This window comes from Staurois parvus, unplaced genomic scaffold (genome assembly GCF_062004578.1).
Source record: "Staurois parvus isolate SC_StPar_1 unplaced genomic scaffold, SC_StPar_1.0 ptg000562l, whole genome shotgun sequence".
Taxonomy (NCBI): Eukaryota; Metazoa; Chordata; class Amphibia; order Anura; family Ranidae; genus Staurois; species Staurois parvus.
Window position 1 is genome coordinate 13,562,313 of NW_028318358.1, and position 25,131 is coordinate 13,587,443.

The 25,131-nt window shown below is 41.7% G+C and overlaps 1 protein-coding gene across 1 annotated transcript in view; it reads right to left on the minus strand.

Annotated features, from left to right (window-relative positions):
• The window catches only part of LOC149450864 (hydroperoxide isomerase ALOXE3-like), a 56,098-nt gene that overhangs the window by 6,255 nt on the left and 24,712 nt on the right, over window positions 1-25,131 (minus strand). The window contains exons 7-11 of the mRNA XM_089691363.1: window positions 23,998-24,141; window positions 19,127-19,330; window positions 16,586-16,672; window positions 3,203-3,372; window positions 1,781-1,902 (exon numbers count right to left, since the gene is read on the minus strand). Of these exons, the coding sequence (XP_089547489.1) occupies window positions 1,781-1,902; window positions 3,203-3,372; window positions 16,586-16,672; window positions 19,127-19,330; window positions 23,998-24,141 (727 nt within the window). The remainder of the gene's footprint in view (window positions 1-1,780; window positions 1,903-3,202; window positions 3,373-16,585; window positions 16,673-19,126; window positions 19,331-23,997; window positions 24,142-25,131) is intronic.

A 25,131-nucleotide genomic window follows, 5' to 3' on the forward strand; every position in this document is an offset into this window, starting at 1 on the left:
CCACCTGACTCCTGCTACTAAGCAGGCTCTTACACTTTTAAGGGAGTCCGAGCCCCTTGTCATGCCTTCTATTGGGGATTGGCTGAAGTCCCTCGAGTGCAGCCAGCCACTCCTCAGATCCACCACTGCCTTCAGGGCCCTCCTCCAAAAGCCTCAGAGCAGTGGGAAATTCCAGAGGGACTAGCCTGCAGAGTCTCAGCCCTGATCACAATTTGACCCCTCTGGTTATCAAAACTGAGCTGCTAACCAGCTCCTGACTAACCATTAGGGTCTAGCTCCCTCTAGCTGCACGAAGAGGGTGCTACATTTACATTAAATAATAAAAGGCTGGAAGGCTGCTAAGACACAGCTGGGAGGGGGAACAAGGGGTGAAGCTGTTGAAGAGTCACTTTTAAAGGGGTAGCAGAGTGAACTGAGCTGCTAAAAGAACCATTTGATCAACTGCAGTACCGTACTTCTGCTTTCTGCTGTGAAATTTGAAGATGAACGGTTGCACAGTGCGTGCAGCTAAACATAATTTTTAAAGTCCATTTGCTGCTTGTTATCAATATATAAATACCTGAGTAGGCTGGTCACAGGTTCAATTAAACATCAGTTTACATGCATTTGCCACAAATCAATATGACTAACACATTACATGGTGCTGTGCAATATCTTTATGTTGTATATGGAAGCAAACATGTCCTAAAGTATGAAACAAAACCTTTTTTGTTTTAGATAGAATGGAGAGGGATTAGAATAATTGTCAGATTTGTGCTTTTTTTTACTCTGTTAAGGAGATTTGCCCTCTATATTTTGTTAGCAGGAGTGAAAGAGAAACCCACATTTTGGGTTATCACCAGAACAGTAATAGAGGGGAAAGTTTCCAATGAAGACAAGTTCTGATGACATCCCAGGTTTCCCTCACTCTGAATTTCCCCTCACTTCCTGTTTTGGCTATGGGACAGGAAATGAGAAATCTACCCAATAGTTATATCCTTACTCTAAACAAGATGTGGGGAAAAAAAAACAAAAAAAAAAAAAACCTGTCTTTAATTTACTTGAACCCGCTTTAATGTGAGTATTACAACGTTGAATGTTTAAGAAAATGAGGCTTTAGTGTCAAAAATTCTAAAACATTGTTTTATGTGTGTTAATGTTCCACCTGCTCCACTTCTCTTCACCAGCAGCCACAGTATGTGCTACATTGCAAGAGGTAAACAAGAAAACAGCCTACCAATTTAAAATAATGAAAATAGTTTAAGTGAGGGACAATTCACTATATGAACATTCCCCAGTACTCTAGCATTTGAGGTAGCAAAAGAGGCCCAGTTTAAACCACAATCACAGAGGTACCTGAATGGGTGTGTATACCGGATTTTTACATGGACACAATATAGAAATCATATTAAGAAAACTTTTGAATTCGGTGTCTTAGTTTTCAGCACTGACTTATGCTAGGTTTACACTTGTGCGTTTTCCAGTGCATTTCCCGGTTTGCAAAAATGCACTACAAGTCCATTTAACATTATTTCCTATGGTTCACATTCACATCTGTGTGATTTAGCCAGTGTGTTTCTGGAAGGGTCATGGACTTTTTCCCTGCAACAGTTTGTTGTTGCAATACCTGTGTTTTTTTGGTTGAATAGAACAGCATCAAAAACAAACTTCCCCAAAAACATAAAATGCATCAAAAAAATGTGTATTCAGAAACGCACTGCAAAACATGCCAGAAAAATGAATAAAGCACAACACGCATAGATGTGAACCACGGGTAAAGAACACCAGAGTGGAGATATACCTGAAGACTTATTATTCAGGAATCCTTCCATGAAGATCTCAGCTACCCAGGCCTGAAGTTCAGGGTCTTCCTTGACCATCACATCACTTGTATAATAGTAATTAATGATGTTGGACACAAAGCTAAAAAGAAAAAAAGTTTACTATCATGTTTAAACAGATGAATGCAGAATTGTATTCTTTAAAAAAGCATCACTTTTTTTATTACACGCAGTGCAAGTACCTGATTATGAGCTAGTTGCAGCCCTTAAATGTCATTGTACCGCAGAGCTTAGACTGAGGTTAGGAGAGGCAGCAGAAGGAGCCAGTTATTTGTACCACAAGGCCAATGAGTTATAGAACATACTAATAGTAAAGATAATGAGCTCATCAGTCTGCTGCTTTTCTGTTCAACGTCCAGTCATAAGCTGGGACAAGACTTAACTGAAGCAAAAAAAGTCAGTTTTCTGTCCTGCCAGACAGGACTGCAGGGGGACAAAGCTATGTAAACTTCAGGACTGGATGGACAAAAATACAGTGCCATTTAACCACTTCATGTCCAGACACTTACACCCTTCCTGTCCAGGCCAATTTTCAGCTTTCAGCACTGTCACACTTTGAATGACAATTGCGCAGTCATGCAACACTGTACCCATATGAATTTTTTGCATTGTTTTGAGACAGATACTTTATTTTGGTGGCATTTATTCACCACTGGGATTTTTTATTTTAACATTTTGCAAATAAATCATTTCTACATAACTCTTGGCCAAAATGTATTCAGTTATCTTTAGTCAAAAAAAAAAAAAAAAAAAAAAAAAAAAAAAAAAATAGATGATAATTAGTTTAACACCAAAACTTATAAAAACAAATAAAAAAAAAATTTTTTGAAAAACATACTGTCACCCTAGCACGGCTTGCTTTTACACCCATAAAGGCTGTAAAAGCAATAATTTCTCCTCTCTGGCTGCATTCTTGCAACCATTGAGCAATACTGTGTGAGCTGTGATTGGTCACAGCTTGTCACATGGTACAAGGCTGTTGTGAATCTCTGAATTCACAACAGCCTTGTACCATGTGATCTCTGTGATCATTCACAGATTTCACACGAAGTAAGCAATGTCAGAAGTGACATCTTGCTTACTCCTATTCATGTGATCACTGGCCAGTCAGTGATCACTTGATTGGGACCTCACACAGAGGTCCCATACAGCGATAGGTGTTCCCAGGGAGCACGCACAGTCCAAAATGGCGGGTGCCGTTTATGAACGGCAACCCGCCCCTGCACTGCCACCGTCCGGCCTTTTATATACATGGGCTGGACGGGAAGTGGTTAAAACCGCTCCCATATAAGTATTTCATTTATGTATTTAGCGGTTTACCTAAAGTTTCGCTTAGACACCCCCATGTTTATTTTGTCTCTCTGAAAATGGAAGATCTTTACCTTTCCACAGCTTCCCAGATCTTCATGCCATCATCCCTGTACAGGTAATTTGGAACGTGCTCCATTGCTCTGCCATGTATATCATCAGGGAGACAAAGGCTGCTATAGGTCACCTCAGCCATTACTTTCTTCAGAAGTACAGGGACTCCTCCATTCCCAGTCACAGAGGCCTTGAGAGAGAATGCAGAAAACAAATACATGTAAAAATATTGCCAAGTAAAAACGAGAAGAATGGTCAAAGTTCTTTTGGCCATAATTCTCTTCTAGGTCAAAAGGAGTGCACTAAGGTCTGCCAACTGACATCACGGAGCCTGTCCAGGCTTTGCAGCAATTCCGACAATGTTGGGATCCCTCAGATGCCAACCTCTGAGCGCACTGCTGAGAGCCTGAGCCAGCCGTTCCCAACCCCTGCACAGTCTGGCACTTCTGTGAGCGCTGAAGGGGCAGAACAGAAAGCCAGTGACCGACAGTCATTGGAGACCGATCAGTGAATACACATACAGTACCACAAAACCCCATTGAAATAATGTTTAGTAACCAGTGAGTGCTATATCAGAGAAAACAGGCACAAGCCAGATAGCAAAAGTAACTCAATAACTCGGTAATCAGGCAAGCATAAAATGGTTTGAACATAGTATTGACAGTAACTGGCATGTAAGATTATAAATGTACAATAGGAGGCAAAGTTTGGAATTTGGCGTCCAGATCAGCATAAACAATAATACCACCTGAAGTGCAACAGTGAGCAGAAAGATCTGATCTATAAACTGCTAAGGCTATACTGTCAAGGTGCACTGATGGTGGCTATGCTAGTGTAGCACTATTCCCCTTAGGGGCTGCTGAAGATCTGGGTACTCCATAGTCTTGCACGGCCAGGCAACAAGCATGTTCCACAGATTTGCATTCAAGATACAGTAAAACAGTCCTTGAGCTGGTTTTGTTTTTTTTGGATTTTATTAAGGGGTTAATAACTTGGATAAGGTAATGGGTGTATGGGATGCCCAAGGGAACTGCAAACTGAGGATAAACTCCTTAGCAACTATATTAGTATTATACAGGATTTATATAGCGCCAACAGTTTGCGCAGCGCTTTACAATATAAGGGAGACAGTACAATTACAATACATTTCAGTACAGAAGGCATATGAGGGCCCTGCTTGGGGAGCTTACAATCTAAAAAGGAAGGGAGGGGATACAAAAGGCGATAGCTGCGGGGGACGATCTGGTGGAGGTGATTCATGTACAGTTCTTAGGTGGAGGTAGGGTAGGCTTCCCTGAAGAAGTGAGTTTTCAAAGATCGCCTAAAGGCAGACAGGGTGTGGGCTGACCGGACATACTGTGGTAGGGAGTTTCAGAGGATGGGAGAGGCTCTGGAGAAGTCCTGGAGGAGAGCATGGGAGGAGGTGATAAGGGAGCTAGAGAGGAAGTTATATTGGGAGGAGCGGAGTGGGCGATCTCTGCGGATGAGGTTGGCGATGTAGCTAGGGGCAGTGTTGTGGATGGCTTTGTAAGCTATGGCTAGTATTGAATTTTATACGCTGGGTTAGTGGAAGCTAGTGAAGGGATTGGCAGAGAGGCAGCAGTCCCTGATCTGTTGGTAAGGTGTATGAGTCTAGCAGCAGCATCATAATAGACTGAAGGGGGGATAGCTTGTGTAACGGTAGACCAGTGAGGAGGGAGCTGCAGTAATCAAGGTGGGATAAAACCAAGGCGTGGTTAAGTTGTTTTGTGGTGTCATTGGTCAGAAAGGGGCAGATTTTGAAAATGTTACGGAGGTTGATGCGGCAGGATTTAGGCAGTGATTGGATGTGGGGCCCAAAGGAGAGGTCAGAGTCTAGGATTACGCCTAGCACCCTGGCATGAGGGGGAAGGACCAATGGTTGTGATGTTGAGCTTAATGGTAAAGTCGTGAGTGGGGGATCAGGGGGGAGGAAATATTACAAGCTCGGTTTTGGAAAGATTGCGTTTAAGGTAGTGGTGTGACATCCATGCTATGTCGCTTAGTAGATTTGTGCTACGCAAGGACAGAGGGGGTGAGCTGGGGAGTGGAGAGATAGATCTGGGTGTCATCAGCATAGAGGTGGTATTGGAAGCCATGGGAGGTTATCAGTTGGCCCAGGAAGGAGGTGTAGAGTGAGAAAAGGAGAGGCCCAAAGGACAGAACCTACCATTAAGGGTAGAAAAGAGTTGACGAGGATAGGATGAGAGGGTCTTGAGAGAGTGTTGTAGTAAGTTTGCTTAGCAGCATGGAGGCTGGAGTTGTATTTGAGAAGAGCGGATTTGTAGAGGGTAAAGTCTTTCAGGGATTTAGTTTTATGCCATGCTCGCTCAAGAGTGCGGCTGTCTGAGACTTCTGGTGTCATCCGTTTGCCAAGGTTGTGACAGACAAGGCCTGGTTCTACTTGGAGAGTGGAGCAAGAGCATCCAGGGAGGATGATAGATAGTTGTAGGCAGATGTGGCCAGTTCTGGGTGTGCAATTTTATCATAGAAGGGCTCAATAGCAGAGTGAAGGTCAGGGCTGAGGTGGTGGAGGTTTCTACAGGTAACTGTTTGCTGGTTAGAGGCATGGGAGGTAGGAGGCAGGGAGAGTGTGAAGCTGATAAAGTTCTAATCAGAGAGAGGAAAGGGGATTTAGAGGTTACAGGGAGTGCATAGGTGGGAGAACACAAGGTCGAGGGTGTTGCCATTGGAGTGGGTGGTGGATTGCGTCCATTGTTTTAGGTTAAAAGTGGAAGTTAGGTTGAGTAGTTGAGAGGTGGCAGAGGTGTGAACATTGACTGGGATGGTAAAGTCACTGAGGATGATGGCAGGCACCTCAGAGGAGAGAAAGTACAGTAGCCATGCTGAAGTGACATCAAGTAAGCCTGAAACTGGGCCCAGGGGTTGGTTGACGACTGCAATCCTCAGACAAAACAGGAGAAAAGAGACGAATATAGTGCACTTCAAAAAGAGCAGAGGGACAGAGACAGAGGGGCAGGAAGAATCTGGAACGTACTTTGTGGGGAAAGAAGAAGTCTGGACTCACTTGCCCAGACCTAGTGGATGAAAAGGGGGTGGAGTCAGAGGAGGCCACCATGGGAGAGTGAGAGGAGACAGTCGGAATCCTGGAGCCAGGTTTCAGTGATAGCAAGTGGGTTGAAAGCGTGGGAGAGGAAGAGGTCATTGATAGTAGAAAGTGTGTTAGAGGCTGAGAGGGCATTCCAGAGGGCACAAAAGATGGAGGGGCCAGCACGTGGAAGCAGGAAAATTGAGATAAGAGAGTGAGGGTTGCGGCTGCGGCCAGAAAGGGGAGGCTGCTGCTTCTGTGGGTTGGAGTTTGATGGTGCAGGGCCAGGGTTTGGGGCGATGTCCCCGGAAGTTAGTAATAGGAGGGTGAGGGAGGTGAGGTGGGAGGGGGATTTATATGAGGGCAAATGCCACAGTGATTTTGTAGTGGTGACATTGTGTGGCCCAAGAGAGCAGGAGATAAGTGCAATGATATTGAGAGAGCAGAAGTGAGGGTGAAATGTACAGGTTGTGGGGTGGGGAGGAGGGGTAAAAAAAAAAAAAAAAAAGCTTGAGAAGAGAGGGCATTATAGCAACAAAGTTAGCAAGAGCATGCTGGAGAGAGGAGATATAACAAAGGAAGGCTGATGGAAAGAGGGAAGAGCACTTGCAGACTACTTTGGGTGGAGCACGAATGTTTGTACTTGCCTTAGTCAAAGTGCTGTGTTTAAAGTGCCATGCACTTAGCACCGTAGTGACACTTTGCGCAGGGAATGCCAGCCTGTTCCCTCACAAGCGGTCCCAAGGACTGACTAAATACAAATCCTTAGAAGGGTTTCATTGAGAACTCTCCAGGCTTTCCCAGTGTACCACCCCAAACCCCAGATCTTCTCTATACAGCTGTCTGGAGGAATTCCTGGCAAGGGGATCCAGTGCCTGGCACTTTAAGATGAAACAGTCCTGGGTAAGGAGCAAATCAGGTTTCCCACCAGCATGCTCTTTCCCCCTTAACTGGCCCAGGGGGTGTAGGATTACTCAGTCTCTTTCCTGTGAGCTGGTGTAGGCAAGTAGCTGCCTTCTGCTGGGCTGGCTCCTTTCCTGGCTCCACAGGTGGTACTCACTCTTGGGGCCAGTGAGGCTGAGCAATCCTCCTGTCCAAGTTCCAGCCTGTAGGTAGGCCCATTCCCCCTGGTTCCCCTTTCTAGGCTCCTGCATCTCAGCCTTCCTCACATCTTTCACCCGAACTCTCCTGGCCTCTGAGCAGGCTCAGTCATACTTATGGGCCAATAGTATTATAAAGTGAAAAAATGCTGCACTACATGAAAAAAATTGCACACTATATATCAAAAGCAAAGTGAAAAAAATCTATATCTATGAATAAAAACAAAAAGGAATTAAAAATAGTATGAAATCGACCAAAAGTCATTCCAAAACGCAAGTCCAATCAATAGTGTTCTGTGAACCCTCCTTTTGGATAATGAAAAGTATGTGCAGCTGTCACAAATTCCCATGCAAGAACCATCCTCCACCATATATCTGCTCACCTCATGCAGTGTGACCTCGCAATGTTATTGTCTAACTGCATTTTGGTCCCATTTGGACTCCGATCAGCTTGCTGAATGAGGACTCCAAAGTATGCTCCCTCCTGATAAACTTCTTGGTGTCAGCCGTATTCCTCATTAAAAATGTATGCATCAATTAAACATAAGAAATGCACTCACGTTCAGTAGGTGTATATACTATAACCGCTGTCACGATGAATGGGAACATCGTGACGTCATCCACACACTCCTCCCCAAGGGGATGTTTCCATTTATCGGGACAGCGGTTATAGTACTCTGGAAACGGCTCTAGGAACAGCATTATAGCAGGCAATTGCATTTACTTAGTGGGCCCATGCTTTGCCTTGCATTACATTACATATGGTGTCCGTTTTGAGCCTGTACAGGATTCTGCTGCTGAGATACTGCCATCTTGTGCCTAATCAGTACATCACTGGATGTTCATCATACCTGGTGCATTACATACATAGAAAAGTGCCTACTACATGTAACTATTTTGTTGTATTTTTGCCCATGTTACCTATTGTGGTGTCTTGTATGACTTCCTCTGCAGGCATTTCATATTCTGTGTTCTGGTGTATATACACCATATTGCCAAACGTATTGGGGCACCCCTCCAAATTATTGGATTCAGGTGTTCCAATAACCTCCATGACCACAGGTGTATACAATCAAGCACCTAGGCATGCAGACTGCTTCTGCAAACATTTGTGAAAGAATGGGTCGCTTTTAGGAGCACAGTGTATTCAAGAGTGGTACCGTGATGGGTTGCTGCCTGTGTAATAAGCCCATCCGTGAAATTTCCTTGCTACTAAATATTCCACGGTCAACTTTTATAGTGCTATTATAACAAAGTGGAAGCAACTGGTAACAGCAACTCTGCCACGAAGTGATAGGCCATGTAAAAATGACAGAGCGGGGTTGCCAACTGTCTGCAGAGTCAATAGCTAAAGACCTCCAAACTTCATATGGCCTTCAGATTAGCACAACAGAGCTTCATGGAATGGGTTTCCATGGCCGAGCAGCTGCATCCAAGCCTTACATCACCAAGAGCAATGCAAAGTGTTGTATGCTGTGGTGTAAAGCACACCACCACTGGACTATAGAGCAGTGGAGAAGTTCTCTGGAGTGATGAATCACTTCTGTCTGGCAATCAGATGGACGTGTATTTGGTTTGGCCATTGCCAGGAGAACGGTACTCGCCTGACTGCATTGTGCCAAGTGTAAAGTTTGGTGGAGGGAGATTATGGTGTGGGGTTATCAGGGGTTGGGCTTTACCTCTTAGTTCCAGTGAAGGGAACTCCAAAGGCATCAGCATACCAAGACATTTTGGACAATTTCATGCTCTCAGCTTTGTGGGAACAGTGTGGGGATGACCCCTTCCTGTTCATAAACAAGTTGTCTGTACATGTACGGGGGTTAGACAAAAATATTCACAAACTACATAATTTGCAGGTGTGAGTGATTACATGCTTCGTGTTGAAAGCAAAAGTGTTGTAACATTTCTCTTCTGCTGTGTGATGAGACACCTAGCTAACAGGTGGGAAGCCGAACTTTCATCATTCACTGCGTGCGCTGCTAGTAATACAGATGTCAGAGCTTACTGAGCTTCAAAGAGGGGAAATTGTTGGTGCCCACTTATCTGGTGCCTCTGACTGAAGATGCCAATTTATTTGCCGTATCACAAGGTACAGTATCAAAGGTTATGACGGCATATACAGTTTCTGGGAAACATCTGATAAGCATAAGCGCAGTCGACCTAGTCAACTGACTGAAAGACAAAGAGGACATTGCACAGGAGTGTGACCTGGAATAAAAAAAAAAAAAAAAAAAACTGCTGCAAGAGTGACTGCAGAGCTTAACCTCAGTCTCCACAATACTGAGATGCTTATAAGACTGTTTGCCCGGAGGTATTGGTTAAAGTATTATGGGGAGGACACAAGTAGTTAGAGACCGGTGAAACCAATCTGAAAAGAAGGTGTAAAAATAATGTCAGTCGATAGGACGGTTGCTTATGGGGTGTTGGAAAGCAGGAAGCGATGTGAAACTTGGGAAGGTCGTGTGGAGTAACTGCTTGCCTGTACGTGGTCCCTCCTTAGACACTGTCCTAGCACACTAGGAAAAAAGTTCCGGATGGCAATATTGAGCTGTGTAATCCATTCTGGAATGTTAATATTAATGGTAAACAGAATAATGCTTTGCTAAACTTTGTAAAGGGACTACCTCTATATTTATGCTACCAACCTCAGCATTCTTTCTTAATCAGATACAGGGGAAGTAAAAGTATCCCCAGAACCCCAAAGCCAAAAAGGTAGAAGATTTGGTAGAAGGATCAGTGGGACCCTGTTAAAGGTTCAAAAGTACATGTGGATGTACACCCAGAAAAAAAATGTTGATAGAGTTCCCCTTTACAGAAGAAAAGAAGTAAAGTCAAACAGGTTTAGCTCCCTGTAAGTGATAGCAGACACAGACATGCCAAAAAGGAGGAATTGGTGTGTTTACCCCTCTGGTGTGAAACAAGGGAGGGGAATATGTGGCAGCGAGGTCCTGCCATGGTGTAAAAAGACGGTCTGGGCCAGGTGGGAGAGGGATATGGGGAGGCAATGGAAAGGGGGGGGGGGGGGGAGTGGGTAGGTAGTTTTTGTCTCTGCGATATAGTGGGAGATAATATAGCCTGGAGAAAAGTCCTAGAGAACGAAGGAGAAGATATGAACAAGAGAGGAGAGGGGACGGAGAAGGATAGGAGAATAAGGGAAGAATGGAAGAGATACATTTTGTAATTTATGTTAATGGAAATAGCCCTGGGAAGAGATTTGGGATATTTAAAGAGATCCAGCATATATTGTCTTTAGTGGTTTTCTTACAGGATACACATTTGGGGAGAGAAACAAATGAAATTAAATTCTAGATATTATCCATTGTGGTTCTATGCAGATTCCACAATTACAAGAGCTAAGGGAGTGGCAATAGGTTTTGTGAAAAGTATAAGGTTTAAGTTGGACAGATTAGTAGATCCTGAAGGGAGATATCTGTTTTTGAAGGGAAAACTACAAGAAATAGATTGTACACTAGCAAATATTTATTGTCCAAATAAGAAACCGGAGATACTTAATACTCTGCCTTTTTTGAAATCCATTAATTTTTTCAGATTAATTGTGGCAGGAGATTTTAATCTCTGTATGGACCCTCAGATATGACATCTCCTGTGCAGAGGGAGGAGAGTAGGTCTCCGAGATCCTTGAATAAAATGATATTTCAAATGTCAACTTGTAGATATATGGAGAATTAAGCATATGAAGGACAGACTATACGTTTTACTCCCATGCACACAAGATTTATTCAAGATTGGATTATATATTGCTGGAACATCAACTTATTGAGGCTTTAGTTAAAGTAAAAATAGAAGTGATGTCAATATCAGACCATGCTCCCGTCACAATGCAATTATGGGGAAAGGAGTTGAATGGGGGAAAGTATGGAGGTTAAATGAAACCTCCAGGATCAAGAGACAAATCAAAGAATTTAAAAAAAAAAGCAATTTTTTGAAGAAAATGATACAGGGGATGAGTCTGTAGCAACGGTATGGGAGGCTCATAAGGCCTATATTAGAGGAATCCTAATCTCGATTGGAGCAAAGAAGAGGGAAAGAAGAGAAAAAAATGAATGCGCTCCTCAGGGAACTCTGAGCTAGAACAAACACATAAAAATAGAGTAAAAAATGAAATTATGTAGAGGGTAATAAATAAAAGAATCAAATAATTTACTGGAAGATAAGAGAAGAGTAATCAAATAAGTGAGAGATATAGATGGGGAAATAGGCCAGGAAAGTAATTAGGGCTCAGAGAAGAGAAAAATCCAGGAACTATATAGAAATCTCTTTAGAGAAAATAGACCTCAAAAGGAGAATTCGTGTATTCAACTAGAGTGTTTAAAGAATACTATAGCAATCTATATAATATCACTCCCCATAGATGGAGTAGGAAAAATAGAAAAAAGACCAACACATTTAAAAATGCAGGATTACCGAAAATAAGCGAGGAACAATTAAAATGCTTAGAACTAGAAATAACGCAGGAAGAAATACAACTAGCACTAAAAAGTACTATAGATGGAAAAAGCCCAGGTCCAGATGGATATACGTGAGATATTATATATCCTCAATTTAGGTACTAATAGTTCTTTATATTTTTTATAAAAATGCATGGGGGGGGGGGGGGGGGGAGAGATGGAAATGAGGGGGGAATCCCTACAAGCACATGTAGTTCTCATTCATAAAGAGGATAAGGATGTTACTCAATGTTCAAGTTATAGACCGATTTCTTTATTGAACACAGATACTAAATTATATGCAAAAGTTCTGGCAAACAGGTTGAAAGACCTAATTCCGGAATGGATACACATAGATCAAGTAGGCTTTGTCCCAGGGAGAGAGGGTAGAGATAACGGACTGAGATCTGTTTCTCATACAAAAAAAGCAGAAAAGAGAAAACCCCTGTGGTGGTGCTCTCGATTGACGCTGAAAAAGGCATTTGATAGAGTAGATTGGGGATATATGATGGATACACTGAAGTATTGGGGATAAGAGATAGAATGAGAAAATGGATAAGTTATATAGTCTACCCTCTGATAAATCCCCATTAACCATGATTTCTGCAGAGTATTTCGGGATGCTAAAAGGAACAAGACAGGGATGCCCTCTGTCTACACTTTGTTTTGTCACTAGAATCTGTTGTCTACAATAAGGAATAATATGGATATAAAGCGAATATGGATAGGAGACAAAACATATCTGCATAAGCTGCCACCTTATGCTCTATGTGGGGATCCCTAGGATAACATTGCCAAATTTAATGAAATCACTTAACGAGTATAGAGAGATATCAACTTTAAAAATGAATCCAACAAAAACAGAAATAAAATATAAACCTTCCAAATAGAGAGAAAAATAGGAAACAAGAGGAATTTCCCTTTGTTTGGAGAGAATAAATTCAAATATCTAGGAATAAAATTAACTGTTTCCTCCAAGAACTTCTCATTTAACAATGGGATATAGTTTAATCATATCAAGGATGAACTAAGGAAATTAGGTGGGGGAACCCCGTCATGGATTGGTCGTATAAGTTTGATAAAAATGGTGATTGTTCCAAATATTTCATATAAATTTCAAATGATACCAATTAAACTACCAGAAATACAGAACAATTAAGAAAAATGGATATATTTGGAGGAATAAAAAACCAAGAATAAACCATGAAATTTTATGTAGAAATAAAGAGAAAGGTGGACTGGGAGTACCAGATTTGAAAAGATACTATAACTCAGTAATAATGGCGAGAAGTTATGACTGGACATAATGGAAAAGGGAAATGCTGGGTTAAAATAGAAAATATACTAAGTAATACCAAATTAAGTAGAATTGTATGGTTACCTCTGTAGCAATTGTGCATACAGAGATCAGACGCGGTCACCCATCTTGTATCTCTCTCCTCCAAATTCCCCCTCCCTCTGTTGAGAGACACGTGGTCCCTGGATGCGGAGTTCAAAAAGGCATCAAGGCCCAGCGGGAGAGCTCATAGTTATAAACCCCAATTAGCCTGGCCCCCGTATGTCTTCTAACTCTTACTGGAAAAGGATTGTAAAGCCACTAAAGTCCTTCACTGAGCTTCAAAGATATTCCAGATAAACCGTAAACCAGATATCATATTCAAAATCCATTTTCCCCCTATGATTTCACATCTTGGAATATGAAAGACTTGCATAAAAACCAGGCATATATTCAGACCGGTCACTTTAATACAAGTCGTCTGATATATTACACCGCCTAGCTGACATCTACAGGAGAGCAGAAAATGATATCCCCTTAACAGTCCCAGCAGGTATGTCATATTTCATAGCTAGACGTTTAGCAGATTAATCTACTTGTGGATAGAATGTTTCATGTATCCAGGGAAAAGTTATTGCCCTGGTATCAACTTGGGAGGGATTTTGGTTCTAGCTTGGGTCTCCACCTGCAACACTCACCCAAATGAGGCAATTGGTTCTCAGCAGGGTGTCTCCCTGTAGCAGAGTTCCTAGAAAAGCTAAGCTTAGTTGACGTTTCTCCCTTTTAACATCGGAACTAAATTTTGGGAGATAAGGCCCTTCTGCTCTGACACTTGAAAGCTGCTTAACCCAGGACTTTTGGCAAGTACTTTATCTTGCTAAATTCCTCTGATCTCTTTGCTGTGCTATTGCTCTCTGTATAATTATATATATATAGGCTACATCTTTCTGTAAATATTTTTATTGCACCCTTTTCACCTTTTAGTAATAACTCTTACTTTCTGAAAGTGTTGAATTGTTTCTAAAGCTCTTTAATGCAAACTAAGAACCCCTGTTTCTGAAGCTCTGTAATGCAAAGAACCCGTTTCTGAAGAACGCTACTGTGTGTTTAAACCTCTATATACCCTGCCTGTGATGACAATGGTATACAGATGATTATTCAACCATCATAGTGTTATTGCTAATATTGCCAAGTTTCCTCTTTATGCAATTAACCCTTCACACTGCCACCACCTCCTTTTTGTACAATTAACCTGACCCAGTAACAATCGCTCTCAGGCTGAAGACACACAGATTGTAGTCCATTAGATGGAAAATCTTTGTGCAGGGTGCAGCTGGGCATGGCATTGTTACACACGTGACAGCGTGGTTTTAGATTGGCTAGTCCGTCGGTCACGAGTTGTGAGAAGGGCTGGGGTCTGACGCCACGATTGTCACAACCTTCACAATACCGAGGATTAGCAAATAGCACAAGTTTGTTCACATTACAAGTTTCACATTAAAGGTTTTAAGAGTTTGGGATGTTTTACACAAACAGATGGGAATTGAAATCATTGTTAATGCACGTAGGATCAACAGTTTTTTTCCCCCCCGGGTAAAGGTATCACAAGGAAATGGATTAAGAAGGAAGATGCACATTTATGGGATATAATGGTGGGGTAGGAAATGGGTTCACTTATGGAATTGAAAAAAAAAGGAGAAATTTTCAAGAGAATGGATGAGTGGTGTTATTTTCAATTGAAACACTTAGTAGGGAAGCTGCCAAAGCCTTTAAGAACAAGAGAGGATTGGAACTCCTTTGAGCGTTTATTAGACACACTGGGAGATGGGAAACACAGAACTTCTAAAATATATAAGATTCTCACTGAAATAAAACACAGAAGGCCTCCATATATAGAAAAATGGGAAAGGGATATAGGAGTAATAGATGTGGAAAAAGAGGAAAATTTATAGATTAATTCATGAAAATATAAATATGCAGAAGTAGAAGTGAATTATAAATGTATGGCAAGATGGTATATTACACAGAGTTTGGCACATAGATTGAGTGGAGGTAATTCACCTTTGTGTTGGCGGCGATGTGGAGGTAGAGGCACTATGTATCATATGGTGGGAGTGTTCTTGAATACAAGAGTATTGAGAGGCAAGTCTCTGGGTCCAATAGAATATCAATCTGTAATTTTCTGAATCAAGCTCACTATTTTCTTTCATAGTACCAAGCTTTCAGTCAAAAAATATAACTGAAATGCAGCAAAGGGTTTGATACCCAAGTTCGAGGAGACAGGAGGTGCCGAAAATAAAAGATTGGGTTGACAGGGTGGATCAAATATGTAAATTAGAGGAACTGTACCATATGAATGAAGATAAGATGGAGAGATATAAGATGGAACGGGAGGAATTTAAAAAGTCAAAGTTAAATTATAGAGTTTATGGGGGACTAACACAGAATATGGTTACACTTTCTTCTTTTATGGGGAATAGGATCTCCAGAAAGGAATAGGGAAATGCAGAGCAGAGGGGACGAGGGTTGGATGGTGGGGAGATGGGTGGTATATAGCGGGGGGGGGGGGGGATGAAATGATAAATGTGTCAATGTTTTAAAGAGTATGTTTCTACAAATTGTTTCTGAAAAATCAAATATTTAAATGAAAAAAAAAAATATATGCCTAGATTGTAAGCTCGAAAGAGCAGGGCCCTTGATCCCCTCATGTTTTGCATTGTATTGGTATTGTTCTGTCACATGTTCTGTCTCCCTTTGTAATGTACAGCGCTGAGCGAACTATTGGCGCTTTATAAATACTGTATAATAATAATATATGACTGCACTGCTGGTTCAACATCAGGCAAGTACAGCACCTTGCCCACATTTTCTGGAGTCATTGAAAGAAGAAGTAACTTTACAACCTTCCAGATTGTGGTGAATGGCAAATAAGCAAACCCAACTTACAAGTGGGGGACATATAGTCCTTTTGGAGGAAAAGAATACTCACCATGACCATTGGCCTGCAGGTCTTATTTCAAAGACTGTGCCAAATAATTATGGAAAGGTTTAGAAAGTAAAAGATAAGTAAGGAAGGATTAGCATGCCTCTGCGTCAGGCCTATCAAACTAGTACTTTTACCAAAGGAAAAGGATTTGTTTTCTACACCAACAACTTTATTCAAAGAAAGGAAAGAAAGACCAATGCATGTTGCTGCCTTCTTCTCTGAAGGATTTGATTCATTGGGAGGCAAGGATGGCTGGTGCATGTTGCTTCCTTCCCTCCCACAGAATGTTTTCTGCACCATTTAACAGCCACAAGTAATGACTTTGCAAATTTCCACCCCCACCTCGATCCATAAATCACCACCACTGTTCACAATTTTAGAAATAAGAATTTCCAGAAGACTAAACTTTATTTTCTCCATTTAGATATTTCAGTTGTGTATTTTATTGAATGTTCTGTTACTGACACCACTTGCTCTAGTCAACTGGAATAGCCAAACAAAATGTAACCAGTGCTTTGGTTCTTACTTGATCAAAGAAGCCTCCTGGTCCGAGAAGTTTCGTTCTTGCAAAGGTATTTATTTCCAGTGTGTAGCGAAGGTGTGGAATTATAAGCTAGGAAAAAAAAAAACAAAAAAAAAAACAAAAAAAAAAAAAACACTGTTATAAGAGATCCAGCTGTATACGATATTTGCTTTAGGCTAGACATGTAAATCATTTTAGGGTACCTTACTTTGTAATTGTCTAACAATTTAAAGCTGAACTTTTCCCACCATGAAAAATCTAACCTGGTTTCACTAGCATTAGGTATAAATGCCGAATCCCCATTTTAATGGAATGTTTTTGGAAATGTCTCTGAAAAACAGGGTCTCACCAAGCATTTTATCAGTTGAAATGGGTCTGGTTCAAGGGAGGGATTTAGGAACGACCTTGCAGCTATGCCATTTAACTGAACTCGGAGCAACCTTCATTGTGTGAAGCAGGCCATTGAAGGATTGTGATCTCCAGAACAGCAGCTTAGTGTGTCTCAGTTTATATCTATACCAGCCAGGCTGAGTGTTCCTGCCCAGTGCCCATATACACAGAATATCTGCAGTCTCTAACCGTCTCCTGTAGTATGTCCGCAGTCTCTGACTATCTCCGACAATAGGTCCCAGGGAAGCCCAGGCCTAAAGCTGTGCAAGGGGACCCAAAATTTCTGATTGCTGCCCTGGCACCATCAAGTAGGAAGTGATATCCAACTGCAGTGGTGTCGCCCCCATCCGTGCCAGCACACTGATCGGCTTGCCAGCACCAACCACATCATTTTCAGGGGTCAGTTTGGGGTGCACACCATGACTGTGCTGCTGAACTGAAACTAGCCTGCCCAGTGGCAGGCTTGACAGTAGAGCCTGTGGGGAGGAGGGGGTGGCATCATGATTTACCGTACCAGGTGACACCAACCCTATTGACACCACTAGCAATGACATCATCACTGTATAGCACATAACCTGTGCAGAGAGCATAGCTCTGTAAGGGGCCCAGCAGGTCCACCCACTACAGGCTGCCTGCAGAAAATTACAGGAGCAAGGCAGATGCAAGACCAGTCACCCTGCACAAAAATGAGAGCGCAGCAGTCACTGGTCTGTTACTGGTAGATCCTACACACAGGATTACTGAACATATCTAGAAATACACAAAGCACACCAAACATTTAAGTAGGAATACACATTCCTATAGTATTTAGACAAACTGCTTTTTCAGTAGTTCAGTTTTAAAGAAGCAGCAATACACTTTCAATACCAAGGAGATATGGGAGCACGACGGTGGCTGTGCCCATGACCTTGACAGGCATTCCTATATTAAAAATCGGCCACAGAAGTACCCCTGCTACCCTGAAGTGAATGTCAGTAGGGGATGATGGCTGTGGGATTATTGCATACAGGCTGAGATATTAGATTTCAACTTACATTTAAGTTTGAGCAACATACAAAAGATTTTAATTCACACTACAGTTCAGCTTTAAGTAAGAAAATCGTTATAGTTAATATTAGGCATGCATGTTTGAATTTACATCCAAACAAGTAGTTGAACTTTCAAAATCTTTGTATATCTTCCAACACAATAGCAAGAGAAGCATATTTAGAGAGCATTTTACCCATAACATGATCAAAACGAATGTTCTTTAGCAAGCAACATACATTCCACATTAATTATGCTACTAAAATTGGTGTGTGCTGCAAATTGCCTCCAGCATGGTTCCTGTGCCATCTTGCTGGAGGCTGCCATCTTGCTGGAGGCTGCCATCTTGCTGGAGGCTGCCATCTTGCTGGAGGCTGCCATCTTGCTGAAGCCCAGAGTCCAAGCAGCAGTAAAGCTTTAGGCAGATCAGCCTCTACATTTTCAAGACAGTGCCAAATATAGAGAGCAACTGAGCATGTGTAGAACACCACGACACTGTGACCACAATGTTTCTATACACGGGAACACAGTTTACGCACATCTGATATTATGGTTTATTTTCATAATGTTTTATGCATTTTTGGAGAGAACATGACATCATAGGGTGGGGCCAGGCTCATCTTACTTCACTCTGATTGGTGGATGGTTTTCTAAAATAGTTCTCCAGCTTCTGTCACAAGCCTGATGAAGGGGTCCTGAGAGACTCTGAAACATTGCCTTGCTGTAACTATGTGATCGTTCAATAAAAAACTATTGGACCCATATTGGTGATCCTTGGTGTGCTGGTGACATCCTCCCTTGCTGATCCTTATGTTCCTAACATTACCCAGTCCATATCAGTATAGATATCCAGCATGATATTTTCCCCCATCTTATGGGTTTCCAAAGTGTTCCTTTAGTTTTTCTGAGCAGTGTATAAATAAAAACACACTAAAACAAATCTGTTCAACCAAAGTTTTGCCTATACACAATTCAACTATTGGACCCTACAATCCTTTACCAAAACGTCTGCAATTAAGATGCTTTGCCTTACACCATGCTATTACACCATGAATTGCTTTCAATTCTACCAATGAACAGTAAAATATCTGTCAAACATCTCAATGAAAGTAATTCCAGACTTTTCACCTTATACACTGGGTGCCCCATTGGAAGTTGCCTCGTAGTTGCAATTGAGAAGACCTCAGCTAAGAGATGGGTGCGGAGAAGGTGAGCGTCAGCTTCATGTACCTGGAAATCAGCACTACGCACCCAGATCTTGGCCAATAACCAGTCATATTCCGAGTCGCTGGGCAAAAAGATGGGAACATTTTTTCCAGGGGTCTGAGATAACTGGAATACAAAAAAGAAACAGGATTTACTGGCCACAAAATATGATAAAAAAAACCCAAAACCCTATAGTTTACTTTTAATTGATGTTTATATTACATTGATAGATTTTTATAATGGGTCAGGCATGACAAACTCTGAAACATGTTTTACTCAGCAAGGACAGCTGAAGAAAAAAGGAAGAAAGGAGGAATCTAGAACAGATCAGCCTTGGTAAACAGTCTATAACAGAGCTGCTTGGGCAAGGGGGGCCTTGGAACACATCAGTCTGATTATAAGAGGAGCCAGCCTGGAACTAAACAATTTAGTGAGTCTGGAACAGAGCAGGCTGGGAAAGAATCTACAAAACAGTGTAGGGAAAGGGGGACCCTAGCCCAGAGCAACATCAGGAGAGGAGTTATTCAGGTGGCAGAGAAATGGTAGCAACATGACAAGTGAAATAAAGCTAAACTCTTCTTCAGCCTTACCTTAGAAATAACAAAACAAAATGGCCGTCTAAGATTCTAGTAGTACCTGGGATACCCATGCATTTCCAAAAAGTCCAACATCCTGTTGGTGCTTTTGAGTTTCATCCTCACCTCACTGCTTCGGTCAAACCCCAGCTCCTTACACTAGGTTATACTTTCATTTTTAAAACTCCTACCACCAGAAATAAAAAAAAAAAAAAAAAAAAGTAGAAAAACTCCACTTATCAGTGTATAAAAATGGCCTGTTCATAAAGGACAACTTAAGTAATTGTGTTCTTTGCTTAACTGTTCATGAGACTACATTTTTACCAGCTCTAGCGTGCCTATCCAGCTTCCTGCACATTTCTATGGGCTTATGTGAGAAGTGCCTCACTAACCAGTTGTAAGGAGTGGGGTGCATACAAGTGTGCCATACTAGGAGGCAGACTCGGGGTGCTCTTCAGAAATAACAAATGTGATGAAGAGCCTTATATGCAGATTACCTGATTTTATCCCTGGGTGATACCCACTAGCCTCCTTTAGATCACTTACACATTTGGGTTCTCTGAAATAACAAATAGTGGGGATAAATCCACCCTGCTACCCAATGATCCATTGACAACCCCTACCCGACGGTGCTCAGAATATTAAAGTGATATTAGTGGCTCTTTTTTTAAATAAACATTTCATACTTATGTGCAACGGTTTTTCACAGAGTAGCCCAAATACTCTTCTCAGGTCCCCTGATGGTGGCTTCTGGCCCCTCCTCACTGCTAAGTGCCCCAATAGCAGAGATCTCATTTATAGGAAGGGCCACTCCAGGATTAGGCAAACAACCCAGCAGCTTCTGAAAGATGAGGGTTGTCTAGCCATCCCACATCAATGGAGTTACTTTGTAGCTTCTCAGCTACAACCAGGGGCGGACTGACAACTCATGGGGCCCCCGGGTCCTTGCCCAAACTCAAAAAAGCTTATGAAAAAGGGTACCAGGGGCATCTCATGGGGCCCCCTACTGACCCCGGGCCCTCGGCAGTGCCCGAGTTTCCAAATGGTCAGTCCGCCCCTGGCTACAACAACTGGTGGGGTCTTCTAGTGTTAATTGGCATAACTAACCAATCAGTACTGTTACCCTGTATGTAAAATACATGGTTACTGGAGGCCCTAGAAGTAGGCTTCTTGTCAAACAGTTCTGACCACTTGATCCTGTTTCTTTTATTTAGGTTGTAGGCTTCTTTTATAGTGGATCTAAATATGAAAGCTTTAATGCTTTCACCCCTGAGAAAAGCACTATTTACCAGAACCCAACATATTATGCATCTCCATCACCTGTATACTGATTCCATTCAAATCATTTCAGAGACTCAGGGAACAATTTCAACTCCCACAAAATAGTTTCTCCAATTCAGACATGCATCATCATCGCAATGAAAGACATTTCCTCTGAGACCTCACAATGTTTCCCTATGTAAAGAAGATCTATTTTCTGTCATTGTGGGCTGTAACTCCACCTCTCAAAAAGCTGAAAGATATTAGCTTTCCCATGGGAGGGGGGGGGGGGTTTACAGCCTGCACTGAGCCTTGACCCCCCTCCCTCCATTCTGCAGCTGCTGATTCCTCATTTTACAGTGTCCAAAGCTGCAACTTGCTATTCAGTTTACAGACAGACTGGAAACGGTCAGCTTGTGCTGTGAATGATTGCAGCTCGAGAAGACACCAGCTGACAACAGCATACACTGGCTACCACACTAGTCCAATAGTGCCTAGTATAATAGCTATTTTGCTGTATTTTCAGCTTGTGTTTTTGTGAATGGGACCTCTTTTGTCCAACTGCAATCATTCACAAACACAAGCTGACAGTTTCTACCATCTATTCCCCTTTATAGCAGGTTGCAGCTTGGAATTCTGTGTAAAATAGAGGAGAGTTGAGGAGACAAGACAGCACAGGTTCTGGCAGTTTGGGAGAAGCAGGGGTAGGGGCTGTGCAAGCTCTGTGTGCACTGCCTGTCATATCCCTCTAATCCTGAGCTGTCACTCAGAACTCCCTCTCCGTTCCTCAGTGGCATCAGATAACTAGGTGGGTGACCAGGCCATCTGACAACACAGCTCAGCAACCCCTGCACAGATTTAGATGGGGACAAATGCTATGTGCACAGAATCTCCTGGGGTGTTTAATAATCTTTTCTTCTAGTGATCTTTAAGCTAGTAGACCAGACCGAGTACATAAAGACTCATTTCCACCATTTACACCACCATACTTCTTTCAATGCATAATCTATTGTAATTTAATTTATAGTTTCCGAGCATGCAGGGTCTTGGTCACTTCATTGTTTTCATACAAATACAGTTGTGTTCAAAATAGCAGTGTGTTGATAAAAGTGAATAAAGCTCAAAATCCTTCTAATAGCTTTTATTTCCATACACACAAATGCATTGGGAACACTACACATTCTATTCCAAATCAACATGAAGAAAAATATTTGTGTTACTCTAGAAAAAAAAATTCAAGAAAAGTGAATATTAGACTGTACAGAAGAATACAAACGCTGCTTTTTTTTTTTTTTTAACAAACTCAAACATTCACTATATAAACTTTAAAATGTTTGAAAATTTTGCTTTCCTTTGAATCACTTAATATTTAGTTGTATAAGCACTGTTTGACTCCATGCAACACAGATGTACAGCAGTTCTCAACCAACTTCTAGCACCTGTGAACAGGTATTCCAGCCCAGGATGATTGGACTACATTCCACAGTTCTTCTCTTTCTTGGTTTTGCCTCAGAAACTGCATTTTTGATGTCACCCCACAAGTTTTCTAAGATCCAGGGATTGGGCTGGCCACTCCATAACGTCAATCTTGTTGGTCTGGAACAAAGATGTTGCACATTTACTGGTGTTTGGGTTCGTTGTCTTGTTGGAACACCAATTTCAAGGGTATTTCCTCTTCAGCATGGCCTCTTCAAGTATTCTGATGTATTCAAACTGATCCAGGATCCCCGGTATGCAATAAATAGGCCCAACACCGTAGTATGAGAAACATCCCCATATCATGATGCTTGCGCAACCTTGCTTCACTGTCTTCACCGTGTACTGTGGCTTGAATTCAGTGTTTGGGGGTCGTCTGACAAGCTGTCTCCGGCCACTAGATCCAAGAGAACAATCTTACTTTTATCAGTCCACAAAATGTTGCACCATTTCTCTTTAGGCCAGTCAATGTGTTCTTTGGCAAATTGTAACCTCTTCAGCACATCTTTTTTTCAAGAGTGGGACTTTGCGGGGGCTTCTTGCAGACAGCTTGGCTTCACATAGGCATCTAATTGTAACAGTACTCACAGGTAACTTTAGACCTTCTTTGATCTTGCTGGAGCTGATTGTTGGCCGAGTCCTTGCCATTTTGGCTATTCTTCTATCCATTCGAATGGTAGTTTTTTGGTTTATTCCACATCTTTCAGGTTTTGGTTGCCATTTTAAAGCATTTGCGATCATTTTAGCTGAGCCTATCCCTATCATTTTCTGCACTTCTTGTTATGTTTTCCCCTCTCCAATCAACTTTTTAATCCAGGTACGCTGTTTTTCTGAACAATGTCTAGACCGACCCATTTTCCTCAGAATTTGAGAGAAATGCACTGTAACCACAACATTTGTACAACATTTGCTGCCTTCCTTAACTAAGGGCAATAATTGCCACCTGTTTTTCAAAGAATGAATGACCTCACTAATAGAACTCCACACTGCTATTATTTTGAACAAGCCCCTTTCAATTAGCGATTCAATTACACAGAATCAGCAGCATGCATGTCATGACTGTTAGGTCTGTTGGATTTCTATTACTCTACTACACCTGCTAGTAAATTTGCCATGTAGAAATATCATTTCTACCAAAAAACAGTGATCAGGTTAGCGATGTCTGACTGCCATTTTGAACACAACTGTACTATACTAATTACAGGGAAAAAAAAAAAAATTAGTTATATTATGAGAAAAATTTTCATGTTTGTCCCTTCTGATGTTTTCACATGAACGGTTCTGATTGGCTTTTGAAAGCTGTGTACTAATGATCAGATTATCGGATATCACTACAAATGTGTTTTTTTCTAACATTCTAGTGATGGGTACAAGGCTTAAAGCTATAGATCTTTTTTCAAGTTACAATTTTAAAGTTTAATTATGTACAAATTTAATATTGCAGAAATGCAGTTATGGATATAAATAACTAAGTGAAAATACCTGGATGGCAATTGGGACAAGCTTATCCTGAGGATTCTTCCACAGTAGACACATTGGAGCTGCTATGTATTGTTGTTTTCCATTGATGGTATTAGCAGGAACACCCTGGAGAGCTTCATAATCTGCCAGGAAAATGTGACCATTCTGAAAGGTAACAAATATGAAATCTGCAATGAAGATTTAATTTAGTCTAGTCATGCACAAAAGCAAATGATTGTTACATAGGATCAAACCACTGAGCTAATTTAAAGGGGAACGTTACTCTCAATCACCATTGACTTAACCCTTATACTGCTAGCATTAAATAGCAAAGTATAGCATTTACTTTTTAAACCTTTTACATTTCTTCAGTTACTTCCTGGTTTCCAGACCTATGCAAATTATTATTATACAGGATTGATCTAGTGCCAACAGTTTGCTCAGCGCTTCACAATATAATGGGAGACAATAGAGCAACAATACAGTTCAATACAAGAGCGTTAGGAGGGCCTGATCCTTGGACATTTCTTCAGTTACTTCCTGGTTTCCAGACCTATGCAAATTATGTCATACATCCCAGGATCCTTCAGGAGGGATGGAGGGGGTTTTCTTAGCTAAGCACACTCTGCCTCCATGCCTGAGCTAAGGGCAGATAGATTCCAGGAAGTAAATGCTACATGAATCTGCCCTTACTCAAGATGGTCATGGCCAGAAATGTTAGGGGGTGTTTTCCAAGTGATTGTTCAGCAAAATAAAGCATGGACACATGGATGGATGGGTTTGCTTTGAATATTGAAAATGAATTTGTTTTTGGTTTGTAATGGTCAGATGCAATGTAGCCCTGCTGTAACCTCCCTGGCGGTATTCCCGAGTGTAGCTCGGGGCAAACTTTCAGTACCACAAGCGGTAACCCCGAGCTATACTCGGGCTTATCATGCGGCGCTGCTCCGGGATCTGTTCACTTACCTTGTCCTGCGCTCCTGCGATGTCCTCAGGCGGATGCCAGCATCTATCTTCTGGGTTTCGTCCCCTGCAACATCGGGATGTACGGGGGACGGAACGGCAGGAAATTTTAAAGTGACAAAAAGTGACACTAAAATCACATAGTAAAACATTGTATCAAACCATTTCACATACATTTTGTCCCTAGTGCTT